The 25,503-nt window shown below is 41.9% G+C and overlaps 1 protein-coding gene across 2 annotated transcripts in view; it reads right to left on the bottom strand.

Annotated features, from left to right (window-relative positions):
• Positions 1-25,503, bottom strand: part of Ttbk2 (tau tubulin kinase 2) — a 58,289-nt gene that overhangs the window by 3,934 nt on the left and 28,852 nt on the right. For both annotated transcript variants that reach the window (XM_042687889.1, XM_042687888.1), the window contains exons 6-14: positions 25,335-25,439; positions 23,145-23,210; positions 22,230-22,322; positions 20,047-20,172; positions 9,568-9,725; positions 8,363-8,579; positions 7,212-7,423; positions 5,142-5,721; positions 1,653-2,929 (exon numbers count right to left, since the gene is read on the bottom strand). In XM_042687889.1, the coding sequence (XP_042543823.1) occupies positions 1,653-2,929; positions 5,142-5,721; positions 7,212-7,423; positions 8,363-8,579; positions 9,568-9,725; positions 20,047-20,172; positions 22,230-22,322; positions 23,145-23,210; positions 25,335-25,439 (2,834 nt within the window). The remainder of the gene's footprint in view (positions 1-1,652; positions 2,930-5,141; positions 5,722-7,211; positions 7,424-8,362; positions 8,580-9,567; positions 9,726-20,046; positions 20,173-22,229; positions 22,323-23,144; positions 23,211-25,334; positions 25,440-25,503) is intronic.

A 25,503-nucleotide genomic window follows, 5' to 3' on the forward strand; every position in this document is an offset into this window, starting at 1 on the left:
CTCCCTTCTATGGCATGTTTACCTTTCCAATTTTAGGATGAATTTAATGAATTGTCCCCAGCATGTCAGCACATGTGACATATTGGGTAAGGCTGCTAGGACACCAATTCTATAAACATTAAATCTCTCCAGCTATGTCTTCCCTATTTACTATCTTAACCAGAAGCAGGAGCTAGAGATGAAAGTATATTTCAACCTCATTTAATAATTTCTAAAAGAATACCTAGTTTTTCCTGAGCTTCTGCCCTGTCAAGAGCCTGCATGAGGCTAGGGTGGGTGTGGGGAATACTGCCCCGCTACTGGCTACTGAGTATGAACCTCAGCACTAGAAGACAGAGCGTAGTCATGATGATTAACATGGGCTTCCTTTGCCCCAAATGTCTTTCTGGTTTGGTGCAAGAATCAAATAAGATAGTAATGCAAAGGTGGTTTTTTTTTTTTTATCAACTCTAGTGGCAATACTAAAGAATGTGCTGCTTTTTAGGGGCCCACCATTAATAATTATAGGAAACAAAAGAGTACAGCAAAGGAATAGGCAAAAGAATTGAACAGAGCATTGAATTCTGTGTTTCTATGAAAGATGCATTTTGGTATCATTAATGACTTTGAAACAATATCACACTATACCTAATAATAAACTTTATGTGAACTAAAAATCTAGCTGGGTGTAGTGGCACACAGTCATGATCTCAGTTTCACGAGAGGTAGAGATGGGAGCATGAGGAGCATGAGGCCAGTCAGCACAAAATTAGAGACCCTACCTCAAAACAAAAACAAAGTAAAAACAAAAGGGTGGAGGCATGACTCAAGTAGGAGAAGATCTGCCTAACGAGCGCAAGACCTGGAGTTCACACCCAAGGATTACAAATAAATTTTTTTTTGGGGGGGGTCCAGTCGTGGGGCCTGAATTCTGGGCCTGGGCGCTGTCCCTCAGCTCTTCAGCTCAAGGCTAGCGCTCTACCACCTGAGCCACAGCGCCACTTCCAGCTTTTTTCTTTTTGCTTATGTGGTTGGTGCTGAGGAATCGAACCCAGGGCCTCGAGCATGCAAGGCAAGCGCTCTACAACTGAGCCACCTTCCCAGCCCCTACAAATAAATTTTTAAAAATCTCTTGGGCACCAGTGGCTCACAGTTGAAATCCTAGCTACTTAGGAGGCTGAGATCTGAGAATCATGGTTCAAAGCCAGCTGGGACAGGAAAGCCCGTGAGACTCTTATCCTGAATTAACCACCAAAAAAAGCTGAAAGTGGAGCTGTGGCTCAAGTGGTAGAGAACCAGACTCGAGCAAAAAGAACTAAGGGATAGCATATAGGTTCTGAGTTCCAGTACCAGCAAACAAATATTATGTCAGGTATATTTTACAATAAAGATGAAACATGGAATGAAACCTTCACCTTGCTGTAAAAGGGCTCTGAACTGTACTTGAGTAGGCAGATGTTCAAAAGCTAAAAAAGAAATATGACCACTGACCTCTCACAATAAAGCACAGACAGAAGTCCTTTACACACAAAGGAATACGACCACTGACCTCTCACAATAAAGCACAGACAGAAGTCCTTTACACACAAAGAAATGCGACCACTGACCTCTCACAATAAAGCACAGACAGAAGTCCTTTACACACAAAGGGCAGGGGGAGCAGAGCGCATTACCTGGCTTCTACTCCGGGCCTTGCAGGAGGCTTTCCTGGTGGTGGTCGAGGCAAGAACTGAGATGACGCTGAACTAGTGACCTGATCAGTGTTCACCCAGGAAACTGGCCTTGGAATCTTGCTCTTTCTAGACTGGGAGATGATGGGAGACAGAAAGCTGTCTTCCGCTGACCTACTCAAGTGAGAATCCACTGCCAGTCTGGAAAAGGGAGTGAAGACCTCCTCCTCAGAGAAGGGCACAGGAACAGCAGCTAGCTTCTCCTCCAGCAACTTATCAGAGGCACTTGACAGGTCACCCAGGAAGGACTTGAATTGCCTTTTCTCTACCAGAAGTTTCACTAGGTCTGGTTGATAAGCTTTCTTCTGGAGGAGCTTTTCTTTTGCAGACACTACAGAGGATGATTCAAGCGTGGAGTCTATTTCTTGTGCTAAAATAGGGATGCGGCTATGTCTAGTTATAAAAGATGACCTAACCACATCCTTCCGGGGTGGGGGACTGTGTTCATTCTCATTCTCAGAAACACAATGATAGAGTTCTCCATTTCTAGGGGCAATTTTCTCTTTCTTACCCTCGGGGCGCAAGAAAGTAGCCAGGTCTCCCTGGTGCCTGGGGAAATCTTCACTCTTGATGTCCTGATCCTTAGACAGCTTGCACTTCTGCACTGCGGCCACCTGGCCCATCTGTCCTTCAGCATGTGGGTCAATGACTCTAGGAGAAATTTCTGAAGTTCCAATTGCCAGAAGCTTCATTATTTCATGATTTTTGTCTTGATTTGGCACTACACTAAAAGTCTGTATCTTTGTCACATCAAGAGGTTCAGTAGTAGCTGAATGATCCCTTTCCCCAGTTGCTAAATCCCCTAGGAAAGCAATCTCAACACATTGCTGCCCTTTACTTAACTTTTCCTCTTCGTTATCAGACCCTAGAAGAATGCTTTTCTCCTCAGCTTCTCCAGGGAGAGTCTCAGATTCTTTCCCAACCAGTTCATTATGGTCAGGAAGGTCTTTTGGTCCCAGGTCTTGAGATCTGTCACTGTCTCGAACATTGGGTAGCATGTCGTTAGTAATGTGATCTATCTGAAGTCCCAAATCTGCTCTGCTTCCTCCACTGGGGGCTTCACCCTCGGTCACGACCAAGCCAGAGAAGTTCTCCCTTGGAGAATAGAGTTCCACAGAGGGCTCCATGGGCTGCAGATCTTTTTTCTCTGGCTGCTGACCATAGTGAAAGCTTCCTGAAGTTGACTGTGTTGATGCCACAGAAGGTCTAGGAATTGTAATCTGGAGAAAAACGGTTAAAATTTAATTACACAGAATATCAATCAAGACGCAATTTGAGACTTCTGATTTCAGGGTTTTTGTTTTGTTTTGTTTTTTGGTCAGTTATGGGGCTTGAACTCAGGGCCTGGGCACCATCCCTGAGCTTTTTTTTGCCCAAGGTGAGTGCTCTACCACTATGAACCACAGCACCACCTCCTGTTTTCTGGTGTTTTGGAGTTTTGTTTTTCTGTTTTTTTTTTTTTTTTTTTGGGTCCGGTCATGGGGCCTGAACTCTGGGCCTGGGCGCTGTCCCTCAGCTCTTTAGCTCAAGGCTAGTGCTCTACCACTTGAGCCACAGCGCCACTTCCGGCTTTTTTCTTTTTGCTTATGTGGTGCTGAGGAATCGAACCCAGGGCTTTGAGCATGCAAGGCAAGCGCTCTACCACTGAGCCACCTTCCCAGCCCCATGTTTTTCTGTTTTTTGAGATAAAAGTCTCACAGACTATTCCTTTCCAGGCTGGCTTTGAACTATGATCCTCAGATCTCAGCCTCCTGAGTAGTTAGGATTACACGCGTGAGCCCCTATTACCTGGCTTCTAATTTCAATGTTAAAGAACACAGATTTGATGAGGTCTGCCCAACTCATAGTAAAAATGAGCAATTCTGAATAAAGATGATGGTACTCAAGCTCCTCTTCTAAAGCACTCTGCAGAATCTGGCCTCCTCTTGGTTCATCCCAGCTTTTCCTTTATTTAGCATGCTCTATGGCCTGGAAGACTGATTTCCACAGACTGCATTATTCTAGCTCTTTGCTTTCTGATTTCTGGTGAGATTTGCCAACTGGGTGGCAACAGCAAAGAACTAGATGGCTAGGAAGAAAGAGAATTACTTCTGAAGACTCAAACATGGCAATGATGATAAAAGCAGATTTGAACTTATACTAAATGCCAAGTTAATATACATTCACAGCCAGGCACTGGTGGCTCACGCCTGTAATCCTAGCTACTCAGGAGGCTGAGATCTGAGGATCGAGATTCAAACCCAGCCTGGGCAGGAAAGTCCATGAGATTCTTATCTCCAATAAACCACTAGAAAACCGGAAGTGTTGCTGTGGCTCAAGTGGTAGAGCACTCGCCTTGAGCTGAAGAGCGCAAGGACAGCGCCCAAGCCCAGAGTTCAAGCCCCACGACCCACAACAAACAAACAAAAAAAACATACATTCACAATAAACCAAAACTAAAGCAGGCATGGTGACCAGTATCTGTAATCCAGTAGGTGAGGAGGCAGGAGAATCACAAGTTCCAAGTCCAATCACAAACCCCTGGAAAAGTCAGTGACAAAAAAAAAAATGCAAGGCAAGCATCAGTGGCTCACGCCTGTCATCCTAGCTACTGAGGAGGTTGAGATCTGAGAATCATGGTTCAAAGACAGCCCAGGCAGGAAAGTCCATGAAACTCTTTTTTTTTTTTTTTTTTGCTGGTCGTGGGGCCTGAACTCTGGGCCTGGGCGCTGTCCCTCAGCTCTTCAGCTCAAGGCTAGCACTCTACCACTTGAGCCACAGTGCCACTTTCAGCTTTTTTTGCTTATGTGGGGCTGAGGAATCGAACCCAGGGCCTCATGCGTGCAAGGCAAGCACTCTACTGCTGAGCCACTTTCCCAGCCCCTCCATAAAACTCTTACCTCCAATGAACCACCAGAAAACCAGGAGTGGTGCTGTGGCTCAAGTGGTAGAGCACTTGCTTTGAGCTGAAGAGTTCAGGGACAGCACCCAGGCCCAGAGTTCAAGCCCCATGACCAACCAAAAAACAAACAAAAACAAACCTACAACAAACTCCAAATGCTGAAGATATTATTATCTTGTTCTTCAGCCTATGTGAGGGATAGGGAGGAGAGGAAGATGAAGGGAGAGAGGCAGTCTTTGTGACAAAAGTGAATGAAATGAAATATCCAAAGTCTCAAGATTCAAGTAAATAAAATGCATGAGTTCCTTTTTTCTTCCCTTACATTTACTGGAGTTTGCAACTACAAAAATTTGCAGTACTAACATTTTTTACTAGTACTAAAAATCATAAGCAAGCCACAACTACTTAGGTTGGATTTATCCCATTCTCCTTCCTTTCCCTGTTTGCCAAATCAGGCCCCTACTGTAGGATCTTAGCTGATCAACTGTCAGTCTTTTCTTAATTGTACCTTGAGCAGAAGGCAGAGAATAACGAAGAGAGCCATGTCTTACCGCCGTGAGGGGTCCTTCTGCTTGTGCCTCCATGGGACTCGTGGGTGTCACTGCAGTGAACTGACCGGCTCCGGTCTGGAGGTCCAGCCTATCTGTGTATGGTTCTGAAGCAGCGGGGCAATCCACAGAAAGAGCTAAGACCACACCTGAGGTTTCCTTCCTTAAAGGATTACTTTCCGCCCAAGGACCGACTTGGAGCTTTTCTTCTTGAGGTGTTTCCTCCAAAACCTGAAGCACTTCAGGCTCCTCATCAGAAGGGCTTCCAGTTGTTTTATGGCCTAAAGCCTCATTTGTCCTGAAATCCTGAAGGTCTTGTTCCTTGTCCACAATCACCCACTCTTTGGAATCAACCTCCTGCTTGCAAGAGCTCAGGTTGACAGCTATGAATCCATTGCTGCCGCCTCCATCCACCTGCTCAGGGGTGTTGGCAGAGGCAGGCTTGGAGGCATCTGGAAGATACTCTTCATCATAGTGCCAGATGTGGTCAGCACGGGGCACACCAGGAACACAAGGCTTATGAAGCAGAGCTGGGAGAAGAGAGTCCTTTCCTGCACTGGAATCTTTCTGCATTTTCTCCAAGCTTAAGGAAATGGAGAGAAGTTATTTCACTGGCCTTAGGGAAATATTTATTCCATAACTTATAATCTATAAGCACTACTGAGAAGTACTAGATATACAAAAGATCAAATTTAAAAAGTATGGACAAGCGCAGAAAGCAAGTTGCACGGGACTAACAATGTTTAACTTGCCATAATCCTGCTTAGGAAGGTGGGGGCCAGCTCTTTTCTCAGCATGGTACCCTATTTAACTCCCTTTGTGTGTTAGGTTAGTTTTCTGCCAAACCAAAGCTGTTTTCCCTTTTGTACTCCCATCTTAATCACAATTCCAAATGTCCATTCTTATGATGATACTAAGATGTAAACATGCTTACATCTTCTAGTTACAAGACAGAATGACAACCATGTGTGGAGGAATGCACAATAGGGAGGAAGTCAGGCCAGGTGTGGTCACAAGTGGCTAACCTGTCTTGGGACATTGTACCTATTATGACCACCAAACCTGTGGTCCTCCATTGTCAACAGAAGCCATCAGAAATACACCACTGTAGGCTATGGCTACTAGTAAAGAAGCATAAGACTTAATACTTTGGAAGTCTTCTATAATTCACAAATAAACTGCAAGTTCTTCTTGAAGTTCCATTTCTGTCTTCTGTTACTAGCATTTGTTATGGGTTACTAACATTTGTTATAGGGAAGATGCACTTCATTGACTGCACTACAAACAGTCATACAGTATTTATGCATATATCTCTAAAAGTTTTGCCTTCCCCTCTTTCTGGGTAGATTTTGAGATCTAGAGGATAGAATGAGAAACGTTGCTGTGTATTTCCCTAATGTACCTTCCTCATAAATTCCTCACTAAATTGAAAACCTTTTTGTGTATGGGTTACTTTTCTCTCCATGTATTCCCTTACTTTTTGCCTAATGCTATTCTTATCATGCCTTCTCAAACTTTACAACATTGTTTAGAAGAGACCACTTTACAAATAAGGTCTGCAAAAATTTTTTTTTATTGTTGTTGTTGTTGGTCATGGGGCTTGAATGCTGGGCTTGGGCGCTGCCCCTGTGCTCTTCAGCTCAAGGTGAGCACTCTTCCTCTTGAGCCACAGCATCACTTCCAGTTTTCTGATGGTTAACTGGAGATAAAGAGTCTCATGGACTTTCCTGCCCGGGATGGCTTTGAACTGTGATCCTCAGATCTCAGCCTCCTGAGTAGCTAGGATTACAGGTGTGAGCCATCAGTGCCCATCAAAAAATTCTTTTTAACTGTACCTAGCACTACGAAGTTAGCACTTTTATAGCCAAAAGCTGTGCAATGATACCAGGGGTTATCATTATGAGAATAATTAAAACCGAGGATAACTGGAAACATGGACAAAATATGAGAGCTTAATGAAGTCTACATTACAAAAGTGCAACAATTTCTTGTGTGGAAGACTTTCATACTAGAAATGACAACCACAGTAATAATGTTAGAAGCTTTAAAGAAGGAAGAAAGACTTTATCGTACCAGGTTTCCAGAAACTTGTCAGTGTCTGGCTTTGGCTCTAGTGTCAGGCGTTTCTCTAGCTCAAAGCTGTGGATGGAACGTAACTTTCGTACCAATGGCACATCCCTGTCTGGCTGAGTAATCTCTGACCGTACACGAATTGGTGAACCAAGGCTTGGTGCATTGAGAACACCATTGGCGTGACCATGGCTGTTCTCTTCTTCAGTAGCAGCCTAGAAAAATATGAAAATGATATTAAGACATGTGAAAAAGATAGTCCAGCCACTCTGGAGTTGGGAGAATGGGAAGATCACATTTCAAGTTCATCCTCAGTAAAAAAAAAACAACTTTGTTTTTTGTTGTTCATGGGGCTTGAACTCTGGGCCTGGGCTCTTCAGCTCAAGGCAAGTAGTCCACCACTTGAGACACAGTGCCACTTCCAGTTTTCTGGTGGTTTATTGGAGATAAGAGTCACATGGACTTTCCTGGTTGGGTTGGCTTTGAACCATGATCCTCATATCTCAGCCTCCTTAGTAGCTAGGATTACAGGCATGAGCCATGGACGCCCGGCTCAGTACAAAAGTTTTAGAGATTCCTTCTCAACAATAAAAAGCTGGATGTGATAGTGTGTTCCTCCCATCCCAGCTAACCAAAAAGCATAATAGGAGAATTGTGGTCCAGGCTGACCTGGACAAAAGACCCTACACAAAGAGTAACAAAAGCAAAAAGGCCTGGAAGTGTGGCTCAAGTGTCAGACTGTTTGGATAGGATAATATTTCTATTTTGTGGAGGTTACATAATGAAGCATCGTATTTACAATCCATTCCCAGATGCTTTGGAAAAGGAAATGTGTGGTATTGTAGATGTGTGTATTCAGCTGAATTATCTACTTGTTTTGTTTTCAGTCCTGGAGACTGAATTCAGGGCCTACTTACTAGGTACAGCCCTCTAACTTGAGTCATATCCTCAGCCCCCAAAAGGACATCTTAATATAGTTCTTCCTAAGTAGCAAGTGTTAATGGTTTGTATGTCTGGGTAAGGGGCATATTTAAAATAAGTAGCAATACAATGTATTATCTACTTTACACTCAAAACTGAGAATCATATACTTTAACAGAATGAGAAAAGTATGTACATGGAAAGATATGATTTCATCTGCACGAAGCGCACACCTTACAGATTCCAAGCTTTATCTTGTTCTTGTTGGCATCCATCTCCTCCCAGACATCCTTCTCCTGAGGACCAGGGTGGCCCAGAGACCCAGGCAATTTATCTGGTGATACACCAACAGGTATGCCATTCTCCCCATCACTAAGCTGTTCATCTGGAAATACTTCATCTGTATTTTCTCGAAGCAAGTCTCCAGGGATGGGAGTAGCATTGGCAATTCTAAAGGGGATGGTAGAAGAAAGACAAACCATGCAACATTAAAACAACATTAAAAGATGAGAATCAAAACTTAGTTTGAGACTACCCTACACTTCTTTCTAGATTTAAGGGAAATCTATTTATTACTTATTAAGAGGTTTTTTTTTGGGGGGGGGGAGGGTTGGTCGTGAATCTTGAACTCTGGGCCTGGGCGCTGTCCCCTCAGCTCTTCAGCTCAAGGCAAGCACTCTACCACTTGAGCCACAGCGCCACTTCCAGTCTTCTGGTGGTTTGTTGGAGATAAGAGTCTCATGGACTTTTGTGGCTGTGCTGGCTTTGAACCACGATCCTCAGATCTCAGCCTCCTGAGTAGCGAGGATGACAGGCATGAATCACCAGCGCTGGCAAGAGGTTTTTTTTGTTTTGTTTATTGGAGGTCCTGAGGCTTGAACTCAGAGCTTTTCCAGGATCCCTAAGCTTTTTTGCTCAAGGCTAGTACTCATCACTTAAGCCACAGCTCTACTTCCAGCTTTTTGCTAGTATTTGGAGATAAGACTGACCACCTTTCCTGCTCTGGCTGTCTTTGAACTACAATCCTCAAGCTCTCAGACTCCTGTGTAGTGAGGATTTATAGGTGTGAGCCACCAGTGCCTGGCAAAGGTATTTCTGTTAAAACTTTTCTGGAAAGTTAGAAGTCATGCCAATTCTACAATAAAACTTCAGTAAATTTTGAGAATTTAGAATTTTGAAATTTTAAAATTCAAATTCTAACACCATAACTCATTGGTGTGACAGTTGTTTTGGAAGTCAGGCACATCTAGTCTATTTTCTAAGATGTCTCCATCAACTCTAGCAAGGATGACAGGCACAAGCCTCCAGCAAGAAAGCCAAGGAAGAGCATGGGGCCTTGAGTTCGAGCCCCAGTAACAGGGGGTGGCACATACTCCCCCCCACCCCCCCCCGGCCTGAGCAAGAAGCAACAGTGCTGAATGAAGAGTGCAGGCCGCACCCGATGGCAGCAGGGGTCAGGCGGGTGTGTAACTGAGGCGTGGTGGAGGTGGTGGTGGTGGTCAGGGAGCCATCAGTCCCAGTCTTCTCCCAGTCAAAAGGGTCACTCTCAATGACTCCAAAGGTCTTGATGCTGTTGTCAAACACGGATGTAAGAAGCTAAACCACAAAGAAAAGTAAGCATAGTCATTTTCTTCTGTAAGACAAAGCGCTGAAGACTCATAAAAAAAAAGTTTGCAGTAATCTTTTCTTTAAAACTAGTAGTGGAGCTGTGGATTAGTGGTAGAGTGCTAGCCTTGAGCAAAAGCAGCTCAGGGACAGTGCCCAGACCCCGAGTTCAAGCCCCATGACCTGCACACACACAAACAATAATAATTTTTAGCTAGGTGCTGGTAGTTCACACCTGTAATCCTAGTGACTCAGGAGGCTGAGATCTGAGGAGTGTGGTTCAAAGCCAGCCCGGGCAGGAAAATCCATGAAACTCTTATCTCCAATTATCCACCAAAAACGCCAGAAGTGAAGCTGTGGCTCAAGTGATAGAGAGCTATTCTTGAGCACAGAAGCTCAGGGATAGCGCCCAGGCCCTGAATTCAAGCCTTAGGATTGGCACCATAAGACAAAAATAAAAGCTAACAGTTCACACAGGGAAACTTGAATATGGATTATACGTGGATGGCAATACTAAACTCATGTTGATTTCAGTTGTGGTACTAGCTTATACTTATACAGGAGAATGTTCCTAGTTTTTGTAAGATACATAATAAAGCATTATATTTACAATCCACTCTCAGAAGCTTTGGCAACAGGAAATGTACAGTGTTGTATATGTGTGTATTCAGTATTGCATATGTGTATAATGAACTCAGGACTTGTGCTGCTAGGAAGGGCACTCTAATTTGAACCATGCCCCTGTCCCCAAACAGGGTTTTTAAAATATGATTTAACCAAAGTGGTGGTTTAATTGGTATGTCTAGGTAAGGGGCATATAGAATTTGTGCTTTCGTCCTCTTTTGTTTTTTTCTGGTTGTGGGAGCTGAACTCTGGGCCTGGGCACTGTCCCTCAGCTCTTCAGCTCTAGGCTAGTGCCCTGCCACTTGAGCCACAGCACCATATCCAGCTTTTTTCTGCTTATGTGGTGCTGAGGAATCAAATCCAGGCCTCATGCATGTAAGGCAAGCACTCTACCACTGAGCCACCTTCCCAGCCCCTCTTTTTTTGTTGTTGTTGGTAGATTCAAGAAGTTTTTTTTTTTTTTTTTGGGTCCAGTCATGGGGTCTGAACTCTGGGCCTGGGCGCTGTCCCTCAGCTCTTCAGCTCAGGGCTAGCGCTCTACCACTTGAGCCACAGCGCCACTTCCGGCTTTTTTCTTTTTTGCTTATGTGGTGCTGAGGAATCGAACCCAGGGCCTCAGGCATGCAAGGCAAGCACTGTACCACTGAGCCACCTTCCCAGCCCCTCAAGAAGTTCTTAAAGCCCATCAAGACCTGTGTATGTGTGCGTGTGTGCGAGTGTGTATAAATATACAAATAATTTCAAAGCCATTTGTCTTATTATTTGAATTATATTAGTCATAATTTCATTTTTGTTTTTAAACTCCCCGTACCACACTTCCCTCATTTTTGCCAAAGAGCCTTCACAAAGAAGCTTGTTGTTCTTGCCTGCGTGCAGCATTTTAAATGATTATGCGTTCCTTCTTTGTTTGTTGTACTCTGTTAGTATTCTGTCCTCTGGGATTCATCTTACACAGTTCCCACCCCAGATGTGAAATCAGCACTTCTTCATTGGAAGATTTTTCACTTATTTACTTGAGACTTTTAAAAAGATTAGTCTGAGCTGGGAGCTGGTGGCTCTCCCGTATATAATATAATCCTAGCTACTCAGCAAGCTGAGATAAGAGGATCATGGTTCAAAGTCAGCTTGGAAAGGGACATTCTTATCTCCAGTTAACACACACACACACAATTAGTTTGGTCTTTGTGTTGTCAACACAGGTCACAAATAGGAAGGGAAAGAAAGTGTTGAGCACCATTTTAGGATCCGAGAGAAGGCGTCTGTCAGTTGAATCAGCAATGGTCAAATAGAGTTGATAAGTGGGGGGAAAGCCAGGTGCTAGATGGTCCTGCCTAATCCTAGCTACTCAGGAGGCTGGGATCTGAGGATCCCTGTTGAAAACCAGCCCAGGCATCGAAGTCCATGAGACTCATCTCCAATTAACCACCAGAAAACTGGAAGTGGGATGGCATTGTGGCTTAAAGTGGTAGAGCGCTAGCCTTGAGCAAACAGCTCAGGGACAGCACCCAGGACCTGAGTTCTAAGCCCCATGACTGACAAAAAAAGGAACTGGGGGATTTGGACATAATTTTGATGTAAAGCCAACAGATGCTGCATATATATCAGATAGAAACTGCGATAGCAAAGGGAGAACAAAGGGTGACTTAAATTTTTGCCAATCTCTATTGGATATATGTGAGATGGAAAGCAATGTGTTTGGGATATTAAAATTTTAAGGAGTTTAGTGAGGAACAGGGAATATACAATAGATACAAATTTGAGCATCACCAATATGTAAATGCCAATAGGAATTATTGAAAGCCACAGGACCAGCTAATGTAATTTTAAAAAAGTAGTTAGAGCCAGCCAGGCACCGGTGGCTCACGCCTGTAATCCTAGCTACTCAGGAGGCTGAGATCTGAGGATCTCGGTTCAAAGCCAGTCCGGGCAGGAAAGTCCATGAGACTCTTATCTCCAATAAACCACTAGAAAACCGGAAGTGGTGCTTTGGCTCGAGCGGTAGAATGCTCGCCTTGAGCTGAGAAGAATGCAGGGACAGCGCCCAAGCCCAGAGTTCAAGAAGCCCCACGACTGACAAAAAAAAAAAAAATAGTAGTTAGAGCCAGATGCTGGTGGCTCACGTCTGTAATCCTAGCTACTCAGAAGGATGAGAGCTGAGGATGGAGGTTCAAAGCCAGCCCGGGCAGGAAAGTCCAGGAGACTCTTTTCTCCAATAAACCACCAGAAAACCGGAAGTGGTGCTGTGGCTCAAGTGGTAGAGCGCTAGCCTTGAGCTGAAGAGCTGAGGGACAGCGCCCAGACTCAGAGTTCAAGTCCCACGAACAACCAAAACTAAAAAAAAGTAATTAGCAAAGGGACTCAAGGTGAAGGCCTAGGGTACTCCAGCATTTGAATGGAAGGAAGATGCCTCAGGAAAGGTATAAAAAAGTTAGAGGAGTGGCCAAGGAGGTCAGAAAGCCAAGAGTAGGGTATTCCAGATAAACTAGAAGCATTTCAATATTCTCTTTCTAAGAAGAGTCAAACACTATGAATTATAAATGTACAGGTAGTTCTGATTTTTTAATTTTCTCTCTTTCAAACCCAGACTATAAGCCCCAACAAGCCAGTACAACTCTGATCTCGTTCACCACTGTATCTCCAAGTTAGGCCTAACACTGTGCCTTTAGAGTATATAACATAAGTTATATACTCTAAAAAGACACCTCTAAAAAGGCTCACCCCTGTAATCCTAGCTACTCAGGAGGCTGAGATCTGAGGATCCTAGTTCAAAGTGAGCCCAGGCAGGAAAGTCCATGAAACTCTTAGTCTCCAATTATCCACCAGAAAAGTGGAAATGGTGCTGTGGCTCAAAGCGGTAGAGCACTAGCCTTGAGCAGAAGAGCTCAGGAACAGCACCCAGGCCCTTAGTTCAAGGCCCACAACTGACAAAATAACAACAACAACAATAATAATAAATTTAAAAAGTAATAAAAAGACATTAAGAATAAACATGAATAATATTTAAAAATTCATACAGTTCTAGCTTTAAGTCCCTGAAAGAAAAAGAATGTAGAAAAGTAAACTAAGAAAATGAGAGGAATTGGAAAAGGCATGGTTATAAACTCTGGGAAACTTAATTTTGGTTCTCTTTTCATTCTTATAGGTTACATATGTTTCAGCTTCCCCAGAATGTCAGAGGTAAAGAGAGACAAAAAAATACAAGGGAGAGTGATGGAGGGAGTAAAAATTACTGAAAAATATTGTAGCGTGTGACACGCTTTACCCTGTTTAACTAAAACAAGCTAATGAAAAGAAAAAAATAATACCAGGAGAAGAAAACACACAGTAGAAAAGGAAAGGGGATGGAGACCCAAGATTTAGGATCTGAAACATCAGACCTGAATGAAATCAAGGCCCTCAGTGGTTTGCAGAATGAGATGTATGCTTGGGAGCTGAAATCCTTATTCATGAGGCAGCAGCTGCCTTGTGTGAGCATGGAGACTACTACTGCTAAATTCAACATCTGTACTGTACAACAACAGGGAGATGCCTAACCCTGTCATTTCATTTTGTCAGCTGTCCTGATATGAAATTATTCTTTTCTCTCATTTTCTATATTGCTCTTGCTTTCATTCTCACCCCTTCACGCCACTCAGTACTGAGGCTTGAACTCATAGCTTCATGCACTCAGCTTTCTCTTTCTCTTCTCTCTCTCTCTCTCTCTCTCTCTCTCTCTCTCTCTCTTGTCAATCATGGGGCTTGAACTCTGAGCCTGGGCGCTGTCCCTGAGCTCTTCAGCTCAAGGCAAGTGCTCTACCATTTGAGCCATTGTACCACTTCCGGTTTTCTGAGTGGTTTATTGAAGATAAGTCTCAAGGACTTTCCTGCCTGGGCTGGCTTTGAAATGCACTCCTCAGATCTCAGCCTCCCAAGCAGTTAGGATTATAGGCATGAGCCACCAGCACCTGGCTTTACTTTTTTTTCCCCTTGTCACCCTTGTCAGTCACTCAGCTTTCTTGCTGGTTCTCTACTACGTTAGACACAACTCCAATCAGGCATTTTTGATGGTTGGAGATGTGAGTCCCATAGACTTTTCTGCTGGGGCTGTTTTAGGGCCAGGATTAAACCAAGTTTAAAATTAATCGATGAAGCTGGGCACTGGTGATTTATGCTTATAATCCTAGCTACTCAAGAGCCTACAATCCAAGAAATCACAGTCTGAAGCCAGCCTGGGCAGACAACCAGCAAAAAAGCTGGAAGTGGATCTGTAGAGCATCAGCCTTGATCAAAAAAAGCCAAATGAGAGTGCAAGACCCTAAGTTCAAGCCTTAGTAATGCCACACATGCACACACACACACAGATAAAGGCATCTGTATTTGGATCAACTTACTGCTGTGAGCAGTTCTTTTCAAAACTTACCATCCCAAAGACTTGACTGCTCCAGACTGACCAATGCAAACCTGGAAAAGTAGTTCCAAGTAGCAACATCATCAATGCCAACTGATATCATGCCTTACCAAAGAGAAGCTTCACCATCACACTATAGCTGAGTTAATTACATGTTTCACCAAATATAGCAGACTGATTTTTTTTTTTTTGGTCGGTCGTGGGGCTTGAACTCTGGGCCTAGGCACTGTCCCTCAGCTCTTCAGCGCAAGGCAAGTCACTTGAGTCACTGCGCTACTTCCAATTTTCGGAGTGGTTTATTGAAGATAAGAATCTCACAGACTTTCATGCCTGGGCTGGCTTTGAACGGCACGATCCTCAGATCTCAGCCTTCTGAGTAGCTGGGATTACAGGTGTGAGCCACTGGAGCATGGCTGGATCTTTCTACTTTCTGAAATTTCTAAATTTTTATTACTTTTTTTTTTTTTTACAGTACTAGGGTTTTCATTTTAACACTTGGAAAGCATTTAACCAACAAAAAATGTATTTCTAAGTAAAATTTGATTATATTCCTAATGATATACAGTCCATAAAGATGATCCATGCTAGCTTCTACCACCTGGGACACTTATTTGTTATATAGACAATAGTCTGACATAAGAACAATGCCTTGCGCTATGGCTTAAGTGGTAGAGCATGAACCTTGAGCTGAATTGCTCAGGGACAGCTCCCAGGCCTAGAGCTCAAGCCCCATGACTGACAAAAAATAAAAGAGAGAGATCTTTCATGCGATTGTTTCTAACATATTTATAAGATTATGTCTTTGTTGCTTTATATGTCCCTCCCCCACTGTATAACCCCTGCTTTCACTATATATGATGTTGGTATATGTGGAGGGGAAGGGAAAAAACAAATTGTTAAAACATGGATACAGGAGGACCCATTGCAACAATGAGATGTACAAGTTGTTATTTTGAAAAACGAACTTTACAACTTTGGTGGGGGGGGACGAGGAGGGGGGAAAGGAGGGGGAGGATGGGAAGGGATGGGAAGGGGAAACAAAGGAGGAGGCTACAATGCTTGATAAGAAATGTACTCATTATGGGGCTGGGAAAGTGGCTCAGTGGTAGAGCGCTTGCCTTGCATGCTCGAGGCCCTGGGTTCGATTCCTCAGCACCACATAAGCAAAAAGAAAAAAAGCCAGAAGTGGCACTGTGGCTCAAGTGGTAGAGGGCTAGCCTTGAGCTGAAGAGCTGAGGGACAGCGCCCAGGCCCAGAGTTCAGGCCCCACAACCGGACCCCAAAAAAAAAAAAAAAAAAGAAATGTACTCATTATCTTGCCCATGTAATTGTAACCCCTCTGTACAGTATTTTCACAATAAAAAAAATACATTTATTAAAAAAAAAAAAGAACAATGCCTTGGGAAAACACTCCTCTTTCATCCCTCACAGAAAATGCTATCAAAAGCTGTATTGTATTTGCCTTCCTAGAAAATCCATTTGCTCTTTCAAAGAGAATAGAGACAAGGTTCAGGCATTTGCAAAACCAAGAGTCATTTGTGATATGATATGAAGAACACTGAGAATTTTGATTTCCCAATTCTCACTTAATAAATGGTAAATTAATGGATCCATAAAGCACTTAACCAAGAGAGCACAATGGCGATGCTGTCTAGGCAGATTCAAAGACAGATTATTTACTGCAAAAGAAAGTGCGCCTCACTTCAATGATAAGAATATGCTTTTTTTTTTTTTTGGTCAGTCGTGGGGCCTGAATTTTGGGCCTGGGCGCTGTCCCTCAGCTCTTCAGCTCAAGGCCAGCGCTTTACCACTTGAGCCACAGCGCCACTTCTGGCTTTTTTCTTTTTTGCTTATGTGGTGCTGAGGAATCGAACCGAGGGCCTCATGCATGCGAGGCAAGCGCTCTACCACTGAGCCACCTTCCCAGCCCTATGCACGTTCTTTCTCTGCTCTTTCACAGGGGTTTTAGCAAAATTCACCGAGGAAAAAAATTACACTGTACCTTTTTTTTTTTTTTTGGCAGTCCTGGGGCTTGAACTCAGGGCCTGGGCACTGTCCCTGCGCTTCTTTTTTTTGCTCAAGGCCAGCACTTGAGCCACAGTACCACTTCTGGCTTTTTCTGTGTATGTGGTACTGAGGAGTTGAACCCAGGGCTTCATGCATGCTAGGCGAGCAGTCTACCACTGAGCCACCTTCCCAGCCACTGTGTCCATTCTTTAGAGAATAAAAACCAGGAATAGACAGAAACAAAATAAAAAGAATAAAGAAAATGATGTGGAGAGGTGCAGAGTGTCAGCTATTTCCCCCTTTCTATCAAGACTCTGGAGCAGTGCAGCAAGGTCCTCATGCCCAGTCTTTCTAGGACCTTAGGTGTGAGCAGCACACTGCTCACTCAGTTGGCAGTGCTGGCTGAAAACATGTCTTTCCCTGCAGGTGCTCAATCAGCTCACAAGGTAAATTGCCCAGCAATGTACTATGGCTTCCCAAGGTCTAACAACAAGGTCACATTTCCTTTTTCATTGTCTTACAGGCCAAAGCAATATAACAGAAATTAAAATTTCTATTAATATAAAAGTAATATAGAATAGAATTATCTTCAAGAATGAAGAGAAGTGAGGAAATTATAAGCAAGAGCAGTATCACCCAGGAACATATACAACTGCTTACATTTACATTCCATCTTACAACTTATAAATCATGCTCACGCATACCTCCCTGGAATCTTAATACTACAAGGTAGGTATTTCACCATTTCAGACTACAAACTGAGGCTTAGAAAGGTCATACTAAAGTTATACAGCAAAACCACCTATTTAAACAGGTCTTTCAAGTATGTGCTAATTTTACTAAACAACCAGCCAGCAGGCAAGACAAAAACAACACATAGGGGGAAAAACATGAACAAAAAACCTATAGTTAAAATTATCCTTGAAAGTCCCTTAAAATGCCCCCCAAATACAGAATTCTGTTAAATCTCTTCTTTGTTGTTTTTTATCCATTCACTATTTTGTGTGTGTGTGTGTATGTGCACTGGTCCTGGGGCTTGAACTAAGGCTCTGAACATTCTCTTAGCTTTTTTGCTCAAGCCACTTGAACCACAGCTCTATATCCATCTTTTTTGGTGGTTAACTAGAGATAATCTCATGGACTTGCCCTTTTCAAGGGCTAGTTTCAAATCCCAATCATTAGCACTCAGCCTCCTGAGTAGCTAGGATTACAGGTGTGAGCCACCAGCACCCAGCATCTGGGCAAAATTTGACTCATCTAGTTTCTATAATAACCCAATAAAAACAATATTTATAAACAATATGTACAATAAGATATTAAACTTGGTAATAATTCTGATATAGTCACTTACTTATGGTTCAACAGGCAGAAATAGTATTTATGCACTTTTTTTTTTTTTTACATTTCCTAAGAGAGCAAAAGTAATTCTAACTTTTTTTTTTTTTAAGGATTTGTAAAACACACACATTCCAAGTAAAAGCTAATTCTGACACTTTGGTGTATATGTATGTGTGTGTATGTGTTTTAGTTCTTAATATAATAAGTTGTAGACATAGCCTTGGATATAGCTAGAGAGGTAGTCATGCTAAATACGTACTTTTCACCTTTTACTAGAGAAGATTGTTTTTTTAATTATGCTGGTTGTCTTAGGAGAACTTAAATCGTTTGAAAGAACAGTGATCATAAGCCAATTCAGCAATGAACTTTGAGCTGTAAAGATCACCATATTGGCTCCTGATATCAACACTAGTCATAAAACGCTGTAGTCACTCACAGCAACACCTCTTCCCAGTTATCCTTCTCTTGTCTATCTATTCTCTGCTCCTGCTCATTGTTTATGAAAGATCAGAGAGCAGCAAAGATTTTTAGTCTATTTTTGCTTGTTCATGAAATATAAAATAACCAGAGTTTGTTTCGTTAAGTGATAGAGAAGCCGCCTAAAGAATATCCAAATGAGACAGTGCCCAGGCCCAGAGTTCAGGCCCCATGACCAGACCCCCCCAAAAAAGAAAAAAGAATATCCAAATGAAAAATTTGAGATTAGTAATTTGTCAATGTATTTAATCTGAAAATCCAAAAAGTAGCTGGTAACTATGATGGTCTCTTTTTTTAGATTACAAATATACCTAAGAGGCAAGTACAATAAAAAAATCCAAGCAAACTCTCTTGATAAAAAGATTATTAGCACCCAAGATAGGACACTTGGAACACTTTCCAACTTCTCTTAAATAGCGTCTTATAGGTACAATATCATTATTTTATTACAATTAATGTGCATTTTCTATAGTTCAGAAAATGCATACAAAATGTAAATATGAGACCACATTTTCTGGGCATGATGGCATGTGCCTAAAATCTCAGCATTTGAGAGGCCTTGGACAGGAGCATTGCAAATTCAAGGCCATCCTAGGTGAGACCCTGTCTCCAAAACAAACAACTAGACAAAAAACTGTTCCGAAGCAATTCAAATACAATATATTAAATACAAATAAACTCATTGCGCTGTAGGAATGCTTTGTCTGATGATTAGATGCTTACAAAATGAGAATTTAAACTTTCACTAACAGGCAACAAAGTCTATAAAAAGGGTGTAGTAATACATTATTATAATTCATCTACATGTGTCTTCATTTATGTTTTCAGTGCTGGCAATTATTTTGCATTAAGCCCTGACCAAGTTCTCCGTAAGACTAACACAGTCTTCTGAATTACAGCTTGCTGGAGGTAGGCGATGCACTTTGTGATAAACCTAGTTGACTCTTCCAAGGCCTCATTAACTGATGCTCTGAGGAAATGGTTCATTGACCACAGACAAAATGGAGCCAATATTCATTGACTGCTATCCCATGGCATATTAACACATGATAAATTGTTCTGGACAGGGGACACTGTCTAATTGGAAATTTCCCTCAGGTCAAGAAATTAAATACAGAATTTACATGACTTGAATTATCAGTATGTTCTATACATCAGGTGGATTACATTAGGAGAAATAAAATCTGCTTCACAAGAAGCAAACCTAAAACTCTAAAGTATTTTCCAAGAAGGAAAATACATACACATACATATACTCACTCTCTCTCTCTCTCTCTCTCTCTCTCTCTCTCACACACACACACACACACACACACACACACACACACACACACACTCAGTTCTACCATATTTCTCTCAGGATGTATTTAAATAGAGACTTCCCATACTCAAAATATTTATAATAGTCTCAAGACTACAATGCATGAAAGCAGAGACTAAGAGAATTAACACAGAGAATTCACAAAGATGCTTGCTTACCTGGTAATCTGGTTTTGTAAAATAATCCAAAGAGGAGATATGGTCCAGAAAGACGCTGAATTCTGGAGGAAGATGTTTCAGCATGAGGCGATGGTCATACCTCTCCTTAATAGAGCCTACTTGCTCCTTGAAAATAAAGAGAAAAGGAACCAAAATCAATTTATCTTGACAATTATCCATTAAAAGCCCCTCAGATAGTCTTAAGGGAATGCACTAGGCAATGAGATAGTGGGTAATTAAATATAAAGCAATAACTGAGCTCTTTCTAATAGCTTAATGTACAGTGCCTTAAAGTGCCAGAAAACTAGCTAGGCACCAGTGGCTCACGCCTGTAATCCTAGCTACTCAGAGACTGAGATCTGAGGATTATGGTTCAAAGCCAGCCTGGGCAAGGAAAGTCCCTGAGACTCTTATCTCCAATAAAAACCATCAGAACACTGGAAGTGGTGCTGTGGCTCAAGTGGGAGAGTGCTAGCTTTGAGCTGAAGAGCTGAGGGACAGTGCCCAGGCACAAAGTTCAAGCCCCACGACCGACAAAAAAAAAAAAAAGTGCCAAAATACTGTCATGCAAACCAAAAGATTACCAGAGTTCTGTATCAGTGAACTAATGGTAAAACCAAAAGAATTTATCTTAAATTGAGATTACATTTATAATACATGTTTATAGTTTCCTAATCAAAGAACATAAGGTGACAAAAATTAAAAGCTATTTGAAGCTAGCAGGGGCAAGAAAGTCCCTTATACTCTTATTGCCAATTAATCATCAAAAATGTGAAAACATGGCTGTTGCTCAAGTGGTAGAGCACTAGCCTTGTGTAAAGAGGTCAGGGATGGTGCCTAGGCTCTGAGTTCAAGCCCAGGACTAGCACCAAAAATAATTACAAAAACAAAAAACCTAAAAGTTTACTTGACTTCCAAAAGAAAAAGAGCTATAAATCTAATCAGTAGGTAAGTTTATACTTATATCTACTCTGCATGTACCTAGAAAAAAATTTAACAGCTCTCTAATATCAAAAACATGGTATATATACTTTTTAGAGGAACTGAGGTTTTAAAAATTGTGAAAATACTATACAGAGGGGTTACAATTACATAGGCGAGGTAATGAGTACATTTCTTATCAAGCATTGTTGTTACCTCCTCCTTTGTTTCCCCTTCCCATTCCCCGCCCCCCAATCCCTCCCTGAATTTAGGGCTTTTTTGCTTGCTAGGCAGTTGCTTAAACCATGCTGTTCGCCCTTTGCTCTCATTATTTTTTTTTTAACAGACTCATTTTTCGTCCAGGTCAGCCTGAACTATGATCTTCCCATTTTTTATTTCTTTTTTTTTTTTGCCGGTCATGGGGCCTGAACTCTGGGCCTGGGCGCTGTCCCTCAGCTCTTCAGCTCAAGGCTAGGGCTGCTCTACCACTGGAGCCACAGCACCACTTCCGGCTTTTTCTGCTTATGTGGTGCTGAGGAATCAAACCCAGGGCCTCCTGCATGCGAGGCAAGCACTCTACCACTGAGCCACTTCCCAGCCCCCATTTTTTATTTCTGAGTAGCTAGAATGACAGGCTTGTATGACCATGCCTAGATTGTTTGCTTGTGAAGGGTTCTCATAAACTTTTTGCTTTGCTGGCCTCAAATCATAATTCTCTTTATCTCAGTCTCTGAAGTAGCTATGGTTATAGCTATGAGTCACCACACTTAGTCTAGGTTTTAAGTTTCATATGCAAGCACATTTTACTTTTTTTTTTTTGTCCTCTGTAGTGCTTTAACTCTGGGCCTGGAAGCTGTCCCTGAGCAATTCAGCTCAAGGCTAGTGCTCTACCACTTGAACCATGGCGCCACTTCCAGTTTTCTGGTGGTAAATTGGAGATAAGAGTCTCATGGACTTTCCTGCCCGGGGCTGGCTTCAAAGCCCGAACCTAAGATCTCAGCCTCCTGAGTAGCTACAATTGCAGCTACGATTACAGTCACCAGTGCCTGGCCTACATTTTACTTTTATTTAAATTAAAATGTACATTTTTACTGATAAAAACAAAACCATACATGTTAGTGGTATGTTAGATGGTGTTTCAATACACTATATATATCTTATGTAATGTTTATTATATATATTTTCAAAATAAATTCATACTAAGTACAAATTTTTTTCTTCTTTCCCTGACAAAAATTAACATAGACTGTTTCCATAATTACCTTGTCTTTTATTTTTCTCCAAGGCAGCTGACCAACCACAAACTCCACCAACATGTAGAATAAGGACCAAAGGTCATCATGTCTTCCCATTTCCTTGGTAGATAAAAACAAAATTCAGTGACATTGTATCACAAGTTCTTCTAAAGTATTAAATTGTTAAAGGCCTAGCCATTTTATTCATCTTTTAGGCTTAACAATTTTAATGTATTTCTAAAAAAATTTCTTCTGTATTTACATAGTTACATAGCTACACAGCAATCTGATCAATAGTGTATGTATATATATGTAATATATGTGTTTATATATACACACACACATACTTTTTGATAGGAAGACTACCAGCTAGATGGATGTACAGCTCAGTAATGATAGAGCTCTTGCCAACATGCATGACACTGGGTTGGATGTCCACAACTGTCAAAAGTAAACAGATAGGGGGTATGATTGGGTGGGGGGGAGGGGGGAGGCTGGGAAGGGAGGTGAAGGGTAAACAAAGGAGGAGGCTGCAATGCTTGGTAAGAAATGTATGCATTATCCTGACCATGTAATTGTAACCCCTCTGTACAGTATGTTCTCAAATAAAATATAATAAAATTAAAAAAAAAAAAAAAAGTAAACAGATAAGCAAAAACTACCTTAAAACCTAGAAATCCTAAATATGATAATCTACCAATTAATGAGTTTATTCAGTGTTTGTGACTTTAACTTCACTATCTCACAAAACTGTGCATTTATGTAATCATTTAATCTCAAAAAATTATTTTAAATAAAGAACTAATAACGTTTAGCATGCACAAGACTCTGGATTTACTCCTAGTATGAAAAAAAATTAGTAAAGAAAAAATTTCCCACTTTTGTCCTGTGTATATAAAGACACTGCACACATATACAGATGACTCCAGTTTCCATACCTACCCTGTTACGATGAGCATTGATGGATGCGTAACGAACTGTCCCTCGAAAGCCTGCCACAGCTCGGGGCTATAACAAAGCAAGCAAAAACAAAAAATCAATTTCTTTTTTTTTTTTTTTCATCCGGTCGTGGGGCCTGAACTCTGGGCCTGGGCGCTGTCCCTCAGCTCTTCAGCTCAAGGCTAGCGCTCTACCACTTGAGTCACAGCACCACTTCCAGCTTTTTTCTTTTTGCTTATGTGGGGCTGAGGAATCGAACCCAGGGCCTCATGCATGCAAGGCAAGCGCTCTACCACTGAGCCACCTTCCCAGACCCCAAAAAATCAATTTCAAACACCAACAGATTCCATTTAACTGGGCACATGAAAAGGAAGGGGAAGGGATGGAGGTAAGGGAAAAGAACATTAAGTTTTAGAAAGTGTGGTATCTGAATCATGACTGCTGCCAACCTCTCCCAGCTAGACTAGGGGCCTCCACCATTCCAGACTTCTGGAGCCAATAAGGAAGAGCTAACCTCTTTCCTCACTGAAGAGACTATAATGGTTTTTTTCTGGCAGAAGCACTTTTCACCTTGTTCCCCAGCTGAATGTTGATGAGGAGACATAAGTCCTGACCTAGTTCAAGCAGAACTAGGAAGCAACCTTCTAGCACTCTGTCTCCAACAGAGTGCTGTCTCCATTAAGCTAGCTCTATTAAGGCTCCACTAGTCTCTTCCCTCTATCCCATGATCTGGGGATATCTTTCTTTGTCTCTGCTTAGTCCTATTTAGCAACAATCTTACTACTTCAGTTTTAGCACAAACCCTGAACCCTTAGAATCTGTCCACCCTTGACATCTGACCAAAACCTTTCTCTCTCACCCTCTCTGCCTGATCACTCCACCTTATTAATAATTCTTTCAAGTCTAAAACCCAAAATACCTCATTTCCAACAACAAAAACTTAGAAGCATGCACAGAAACCAGAAAGCACGACGTCTGAATGCGGGGTGGGGGGGGGGAGGGGTGAGCAGAAGAAAATGCCTGTGAGAAGGATTTGATGCTGGAATCAACTGGAAAAGACTTCAAAGAAAAATGATAAATATTCACAGAAATAAAGAAAACCTTGCTTAAAGAAGTATCTTAACAATGTTACATCATATTAAAAAATAACAAAAAGAAGCCAGGCATTAGTGGCTCACACCTGTAATCCTAGCTCCTCAGAAGGCTGAGATCTAAGGGTTGAAGTTCAAGGCCAGCCTGGGAAGGAAAAGTCCATGAGCCTCGTATCAGCAAAAGAAGGGAAGGAAGCTGGAAATGGAGCTGTAGCTCAAGTGGTAGACCATTAGCCTCAAACAAAAAGAAGCTCAGTGACAGCACCTAGGCCCTGAGTTAATGGCCTGGGACCAGCACCAAAAATTAATTAATAATGTAACAAATGTAATACTAAAGAAAGCCAAAACACAGAGTTTAGAAAGTTAAAAGAATTTCCTGCAAGCTGGGTGTCCATGGTTCAGACCTGTAATCCTAGCTACTCAGGAGGCTGAGATCTGAGGCTTGTAGTTCAAAGCCAGACTCTGATCTCCAATTAACCACCAGAAAACCAGAAGTGGCTCACAGTTGTAGAGCACTAGCCTTGAGCTGAAGAGCTCAGGGATAGCACCCAGGCCCAGAGTTGAAGCCCCACAACTGAAAAAAACAAAAAAAACAAAAAACAAAAAAGAATTTCCTGTAAGTATCATAAATCTGAGTCTGGAGTTGAAAGTCAGGCATGGCAGCACATATCTATACCACCACTTTGGGGGCTGAGGCAGAAGAATCCTGAATTTGAGACCATCCTGGGCTGGCCTCAAAAGATAGATAAACACATGAATAAATGAATAAATAAATGAAACCAAGAATTGTAGCATGTAGGAAGGGTATCAGACTGCAAGAAAGGTCTCTAAATGCCAAATGGACATGTCCTTACTATCATACCATTCTAAGCCTGCTGCTAATGGCTATAACTTTAAAGCTGTAACTCTCAAAAACAAGACTTATTAACTTCAGTGTCTAATATAATCATAAAAGATATAAGCCACTTCTTAGATCTCCAACATCAATTATTTTCAATGAGCTACATTCCCAAGCCATAGATAACGTTCATTCTAATACACAATTAGCATTTCTCTAGAGTGATACTATAAAGGATATTTTATGTAATATGAAATATCTTACTGGTCTGACGTCACCACAGGAGTTGGTAAATTGTCGAGCCAAGCCAAAATCAAGCATAAAACATTTCCTACATGTGCTAGGAAAGCGACCCATGGCAAAGTTGGACTAGAAAAATAAAGGAGGAACATAAACATATTCTTATAACTTAGTCCTTACATTCAATCTTATT

The sequence above is a fragment of the Dipodomys spectabilis genome, unplaced genomic scaffold (genome assembly GCF_019054845.1).
Source record: "Dipodomys spectabilis isolate Male_0828 unplaced genomic scaffold, ASM1905484v1 ptg000108l, whole genome shotgun sequence".
NCBI lineage: Eukaryota > Metazoa > Chordata > Mammalia > Rodentia > Heteromyidae > Dipodomys > Dipodomys spectabilis.